The following is a 7,747-nucleotide window of genomic DNA, read 5'->3' as shown; positions in this document are numbered from 1 at the left end:
GCGCTAGTAGACGCGCATATTGTGAAGTATTCTACCTCTAAATGCGCTAGTAGCGCGGACATTAGCGCGGGCGCGCTAGTATCAGGTCTCTAAATACCCCAAGACCGGGTAAGAAGAGTCCCTAAGTCATTTTTTGAGCAAGGGCTTGCTCTAACAAGGGGGAATTCGTCCCATATTCCATTCCTATGATCCAAGGTAAGTTTTTGGAGTATTTTGAGTTGATTACTACTCCTAAACACTTACATTAACATGGATTGATCTTGAAAATCCATAGATTTCCATTAAAATCCTTGAATTTATCAAGAACACCACAAGTGGGGATTCTCATGATTCTTACTACAAGAGGTATGCCTATCATCTCTAACTACACTATGGTGATTATTTATGTATGATATATACATTAGAACTCATGGGATGATGATGGAAAGCCATAAGTGCCTAACCTAGACAGTGTTGGTTGTAGAGATTGTGAAATGGGTTAATTAAGGAGGTTAATGGTTGGGTACGAATGAATGGTCATACATATGTTGTTGGAAGTTATAAATTGGTTAGGAATGATGGTGGAATGAATTGTTGGTTAATGGTGATAGTTGGAGGAACCAATACTTTAGTTATGAGGTGTAAATATCTATACCTACAAGGTATTTGATAGTATGCCTAAATGGCATAAGTTATGGAAATTATTACTAATATTAGTCCTGTTGAATGTTGTATTGTAGATTGAAGTTGCTTAAGTGTATTGGATCATTGTAGTATCTTTAAGGGGCAAATTTCAGGTATATATGGCTAACTTTAACTCTTGTAGAATACCCTTGTTGTGACGAGCATACGGTATGTGTACCTTGTATGAAAATATGTGTATTGATTGTCTTAGTTGATTTCCACACCACCATGTTATATGTGACTGTGAAAAGTGATTTGATGTTCCTACATTATTATGTGCTAAGCTTGTAAATGCTTGAGGAGGACGATATGGGAGTATGTGTTAACGAATGAAAGAACGTTAATGTGTCCAAAGGTGGAAATGTGTATAATGGCTAAAACCCTGCGTGGTAAGAGTTGTGTAACAAATGATGGAAAGAAATAGTAATTGATGCAATTGAAACAACTGTAGTAATATCATACGTGACTTGTCGTAGGCAATTATCGTTGTGACTTAAATTGTATACGGGTTGTTGCATATGATGGAAATGGTATTGATGTTTATGAAAATTCTTTGTGAATTGTTGTTGTTGTCGTGTGAAATGTGATTGTCCGGTGGGATCGGGTTGCGCGCCACAACACGAAATTATAAGGTGTGGGTTGTTTTGATAAGGGTGGCCGAGGTAATAAGGGTGGAAAAGTGATCGAAATCACTATTGAAATGAAAATATGTGAAAGTTGTGAAATCATTGATGTGATGAAATAATGTTGAAAAGGGAAAAGGAGAGATTGTGAAACCTGTTTGGCTTTGGTTGTTCCTTTCAGGTACATTTGATTGTTGATTCTATTACTATTTGTTATGTGTATTTCTTGATTTTACTTAGGGTAAAGATTTTTTATACATACCAGTACAATTCAAATGTACTGACATCCCTTTTGCCGGGGGCGCTACATTCGTGTTATGATTGTATGTGGTTCCATAGCAGGTACTCCAGTCCACTGTCAGTAGCACCTCCTCCACTTTCCGTCAGCTGTATTGGTGAGCTCCTTTTTCCTCTCGGGGCCCTGCGTGGCTCATGCCACTTTTCCTCCCGGAATATTATTTTGGTATTTGTGTAAGGTATAGCTGGAGCCTTGTTACCGGCAAGTATTGTAACACTCTTTTGTATTCCTAGAGGCTCCGTATACAGGAAATGTGGGTTATGTACTTATGTATTTTGGGTGGTATAACTTGTAAACCATGCTAAGTAACTATGTATGTTCTGTAAATCTCGTAAGAAGGTGTTTAAATTTATAAATGGCTATTTCACTTGATTGATGGGTAATGGAAATACGGGGTAAAACGTGGAATAGGAAAGGCACCTAGGTCCGCTTGGCTGGGGCTACCCAGTCGAGCACTGGTCATGTACCTCGGTTTTGGGGCGTGACAAACATGGTATCAGAGCCTAAGGTTTTAAAGTATCCTAGGATGTCTCGGAGTCGTGTCTAGTAGAGCCCTTCTTATCGGTGTGTTGTCGACCACATCAATAATTAGGGGGCTACACAGACATTTAGGAAATTTCCCTTTTTATTATTATTCTACATCGTGCGATGAAGTGGAAAGTGAAAAGTATCTTTGTCTAACTCGTGCATTGTTCCGAAATTTTCAGTCGTAGCCCCAAATAAGAGAGCTCGACTCGACCTTGAGGCCAATACCATCCCAAGTGTGGCCATGAATTTTGTACCAGATGGTGCGGGTGAGAGTGACTCTCCGGCCCTAAATCTACCTAGCCCTTCTATTCCGGATCAAAGCATTCATGTTCCTGCTGCGGTAGAGGGTGATGCAATCCCTCCCGCTGATATTCATGATCCCTCTTCAGTTCTAGCTTCTAGTCCAGGTACTTCCGATGGGGACCTCAGGGGAGCTATTCATATGTTGAATCAGCTGGTGATCGCTCAGGCCCAAAGATCTCATGCCACCCCTACGCCTTCTAGCGGACAGGGAGATTCCTCCAGTTCCAGAATCAACCAGTTTTTGTCGTTGACCCCTCCAGAGTTCTCTGGTACTGATCCAGAGGCCGACCTGCAGGATTTTCTAGATGAGATGTACAAGACTCTTCGGGTAATGAAGGCTACAGAGACAGAGGCGGTTGAGTTAGCTTCTTACAGGCTGAGGGGACCAGCATATTCCTGGTTCGAGATGTGGGAGGATTCCCGCAGGGATGGAAGTCCTTCGGCAAGATGGAACGAGTTCGTGGATGCTTTTATGGATCATTTCCTGCCTGTCGAGACTATGGCATCCCGTGCCATAGATTTTGAGATCCTCGAGCAGGGAAATATGAGTGTTTGGGAGTACCACATGAAGTTCATGAGATTGTCCAAGTATGCTCCTCAGTTGGTGCCGACTATGGATGCCAGGGTTCAACGGATTGTTCAGGGCCTTAGTCCCTTGGTTGTGAATAAAGCTGCTACATCGGCCTTGCAATCTGATATGAATTATGGTAAGATAGTGGGATTCTCCCAGGCTACAAAGGCTAGAAAGTTAAAGATAAGGGCAGAGAGGGAGAGTAATAGTAGGGCCCAGTCAGCGGGCCACTCGGGGGGCTTAGTTGCAAGGGGGATACCAGTTCAAGGGAGAGGGCCAACAGGGCCATCCCAGCCTTATGCACAGTCCTCATCTAGTGCACCACCATCAGTGCCCCGTTATCAGCAGAGCAGCCACTGGGGACCAGGATCCGCCAGCAGGAGACCCCACCAGTCAGGTCGTCCAGGAGAGAGGTTCCAGCAACAGGGGAGGTCTTTGTGCCCTAAGTGGAGGAGATTCCATACCAAGTATTGTTATCTAGATAACCCAGTATGCTACAGATGTGGAGTGAGAGGTCATATTCAGCGGGATTGTCGTACGCCAAGTCAGGGCATGGGTAGGGGTTTTGCTCAGTCATCTGGTTCTTCAGCTGCCACATCTTCAATGCGTCCTCCAGCTCCAGCAGGGCGTGGAGCGGTTAGGGGTGGAGTTTGAGGCAAAGGTGGACCCAGTCGCTTCTATGCCTTGAGTGGTCGCCAGAGTTCGGAGGTTTCTCCAGATGTTATCACAGGTATTCTGACTGTTCAAGCACTTGATTGTTATGCTCTTATTGATCTGGGGTCCTCTTTGTCTTATGTTACCCCGTTTATTGCTTCATGTTTTGGGATAGAACCCGAACAGCTTCATGAGTCGTTCTCGGTATCGACTCCAATTGGTGATTCTATTATAGTTGCACGAGTCTATAGGAATTGTGTTGTTGCGGTATGTAGTCATGTTACCACGGCCGATCTTATTGAGCTTGGGATGGTGGATTTTGTTATTATTATGCGAATGGACTGGCTTTATTCGTGCTTTGCTAAACTTGACTGCCGAACGAGATTCATGAGGCTTGAGTTCACTAGTGCCGAAGGGTAGGTTAATTTCCTACCTTAAGGCTTCGAAGATGATTAAGAATGGGTGTATCTACCATTTGGTCCGGGTGGCGGACACCACTTCAGAAGTATCTGTCCCCGAGTCTGTACCAGTCATGAATGAGTTTCTTGAAGTGTTTCCAGACGAGCTTCCAGGGATTCCACCAGATAGGGATATCGATTTCGGGATTGATGTATTGCCAGATACGCGGCCAGTATCTATTCCACTATATAGAACGGCGCCAGCAGAGTTGAGAGAGTTGAAGGAGCAATTGAAAGACTTATTAGAAAAGGGTTCATTCGACCGAGTGTGTCGCCTTGGGGCGCACTAGTTCTCTTTGTCAGAAAGAAGGATGGGTCGCTTCAGATGTGTATTGATTATCGGCAGCTCAACAAAGTCACTATCAAAAACAAATATCTATTGCCTCGGATAGATGACTTGTTCAACCAATTGCAAGGTGCGAAGTTTTTCTCCAAAATTGATTTAAGGTCTGGGTATCACCAGTTAAAGGTCAGGGAGCAGGACATTCTTAAGACCGCTTTCAAAACTTGCTATGGTCACTTTGAATTCTTGGTCATGTCTTTTGGGCTAACCAACGCCCCGGCAGCTTTCATGGATCTTAAGAATCGGGTCTTCAAGCCATTTCTAGACTTCTTTGTGATTGTTTTCATTATGGCATCCTTGTTTATTCACGGAGCCGGGAGGATCATGCCGATCACTTCAGGGAAGTTCTGCAGACTCTTCATCAGCTCCAATTGTATGCTAAATTTTCAAAATGTGAATTTTGGTTGGAGTCTGTTACCTTTCTGGGTCATGTTGTTTCCAGTGAAGGGATTCAGGTGGATCCCCAGAAGATTGCAGCAGTGAAAGATTGGCCTATACCCACAACGCCAATGGAGATCCGTAGCTTCTTGGGTTTAGCGGGGTATTATCGGAGGTTTGTGGAGGGATTCTCTACCCTCGCCTCCCCATTGACTAAGTTAACGCAGAAAGCAGTTACGTTACAATGGTCTGATGCTTGTGAGACAAGTTTTCAGGAATTAAAGTCGAGATTGACCTCGGTGCCGATATTGACCTTGCCAAAAGGCACGGAAGGATTTGTGGTTTATTGCGATGACTCCAGGGTCGGTTTGGGGTGTGTGTTGATGCAACATAGGAAGGTTATAGCGTATGCTTCAAGGAAACTCAAGAATCACGAGAAGAATTATCCGACGCATGATTTGGAGCTTGCGGCAGTTGTATTTGCCTTGAAAATATGGCGGCATTATCTTTATGGGGTCCATGTGGATGTGTTCTCGGACCACAAGAGTCTCCAATATTTGTTCAAGCAGAAGGAGTTGAATTTAAGGCATCGGCGGTGGTTAGAATTGATCAAGGATTATGATATGGACATTTTATACCATCCAGGGAAGGCAAATATGGTGGCCGACGCTCTCCGGCCGGAAGTCCATGGGTAGTTTGGCTCATTTGGGAGCGGATCAAAGGCCTTTGTATTTCGACCTCAGACGAAGGGAAGGTTATGGTGCATAATGGAGCAGAATCGTCACTTGTAGTGGAAGTCAAGGAAAAGCAGTTCATTGATCCAGCATTGGCACAGATGAAGGAGGCAGTTTTGAATAACAAGACTTCGGCATTTTCACTCGGTGGCGAGGATGGTGTATTACAATGTCAAGGTAGGCTATGTGTTCCAAATGTGGATAATCTTCGGGAGAGGGTAATGGCGGAGGCTCATAATTCCAGGTATTCTGTGCACCCAGGTTCTACGAAAATGTATCATGATCTCAATGAAATTTATTGGTGGAACGGTATGAAGAGGGTTGTGGCAGATTTTGTATCTAAATGTCCGAATTGTCAGCAAGTAAAAGCTGAGCATCAGCGCTCGGTGGGTTAACTCAACTTATAGAAATGCCAATGTGGAAATGCGAGATGATCAACATGGATTTCGTGGTAGGGTTACCTCGCACACAACGCAAGTTCGACTCAATTTGGGTAATAGTGGATCGACTCACCAAATCAGCTCACTTCTTACATGTTAAGTCCACCGATACTGCGGAACAGTATGCTCAGTTGTACATCAAAGAAATAGTAAGGCTTCATGACACTCCACTTTCTATTATCTCAGATCGAGGGGCCCAGTTCACAGCTAATTTTTGGAAGAAATTTCAGCAAGGTTTGGGTACTCAGGTGAATCTCAGCACGGCTTTCCATCCGCAGACTGATGGTCAAGCAGAGCGGACTATTCAGACGCTTGAAGATATGTTGCGAGCATGTGTCTTGGATTTCAAAGGTATATGGGATGATCACTTGCAACTTATAGAATCTGCTTACAATAATAGCTTTCATGCTAGCATTCAGATGGCCCCATTTAAGGCATTGTACGGGAGGAGATGTAGGTCTTCGATTGGATGGTTCGAAGTGGGTGAAGCAGAATTGTTAGGGACAGATCTCGTGCACCAGACTATGGAAAAAGTTAAAATCATTCAGGGAAGGATGAAAGCTGCTCAGAGTCATCAGAAATCCTATGCAGACGTGCGTCAAAGAGAATTGGAATTCCAAGTAGATGATTGGGTGTTCTTGAAAGTATCTCCTATGAAGGGAGTTATGCGATTTGGGAAGAAAGGGAAATTGAGCCCAAGGTATATCGGGCCATATCGGATCGCTCAAAGGATAGGACAGGTGACTTATAGGCTGGAATTGCCCCTTGAGATGTCATTAGTGCACCCGGTGTTCCATGTGTCTATGTTGAAGAAAGTGGTTGGAGATCCATCCGCCATTGTGCCTATTGAGACTATTGAGGTGAGTGAAGACTTATCGTATGAAGAGGTTCTGGTTGCTATTCTTGATAGGCAAGTCCGAAAATTGAGGAACAAGGAAATTGCTTCAGTTAAAGTATTGTGGCGAAGTCAACAAGTCAAGGAATCCACGTGGGAAGCGGAAAAAGAAATGAAAGAGAAATATCCCCATCTGTTCGAACAAGTCTAGTAGTGATCATGCGAACAGTTGTCTTTAAGCAATTTGAGGTAGTGTTCAGATTTGTGCAAGGCACCTCATTTTCCCCAAACTGCCTTATTGTTGTAACTTCCCAATGTGTGCCAAATTGCAAATGTTGTTACTATTTGGGCAATGTGCAACCCTTGAGGTAAATGAAAAAAAAATTGTGAAACTTATGCGGTAGGTAAATGATTAATTGAAGCGTTTTTCGCATGTTAAAGTGATTGAATTGTATGGGGCTCATTGAAGTGATCCAGTTGTGCGCAAGTAAATGACATTGGTTGAACCATGTGCAATTTGTGGTATAAAGAGAATGAGCTAAGTGTGAGTTGTTTAAAGTGTATGAATATGTATAAGTTGTTGAGGTAATGAATTGTATACCAGTTGTAGTAATGGTACTTGGAAATATGTTTCGGGAACTCTCTGATAGGTGGATTGTCCTAGTTACAAGGGAAACTCTGCCAAACTTTCTGCAAAATTTGGGAGTTAGTCAAAATTTGGGAGTTAAAGATGTGTGAGAAAGGAGATAAGTTATACTAAGTAATTGCGTATTGACTCCAATTATCATTCGAGGGCGAATGATCCTAAGCGGGGGAGAATGTAAAGCCTCGGAAAATTTTGCTAAGTAATTTAAGATTTCGTGGAGCCAAGGTAGGCTAATTATTTTATTTTGTGTTCAAGTGAGGATTCATGATATAA

General features: G+C 43.3%; 1 protein-coding gene across 1 annotated transcript; it reads left to right on the top strand.

The window, feature by feature from the left end:
- Window positions 1–4,088: 4,088 nt before the first annotated feature.
- On the top strand, window positions 4,089–7,039 carry LOC142181934 (uncharacterized). Its single transcript, XM_075255625.1, has 5 exons — window positions 4,089–4,350; window positions 4,889–4,994; window positions 5,465–5,797; window positions 6,394–6,637; window positions 6,806–7,039. Exons 1-5 carry the CDS (start codon window positions 4,089–4,091, stop codon window positions 7,037–7,039), a joined length of 1,179 nt encoding a protein of 392 aa, XP_075111726.1.
- Window positions 7,040–7,747: the final 708 nt, after the last annotated feature.

This window comes from Nicotiana tabacum, chromosome 6, assembly GCF_000715075.1.
Source record: "Nicotiana tabacum cultivar K326 chromosome 6, ASM71507v2, whole genome shotgun sequence".
In the NCBI taxonomy this organism is placed as follows: Eukaryota; Viridiplantae; Streptophyta; class Magnoliopsida; order Solanales; family Solanaceae; genus Nicotiana; species Nicotiana tabacum.
The sequence above is the reverse complement of the archived record's forward strand: the minus strand, read 5'-3'. Positions and strand labels throughout refer to the sequence as shown.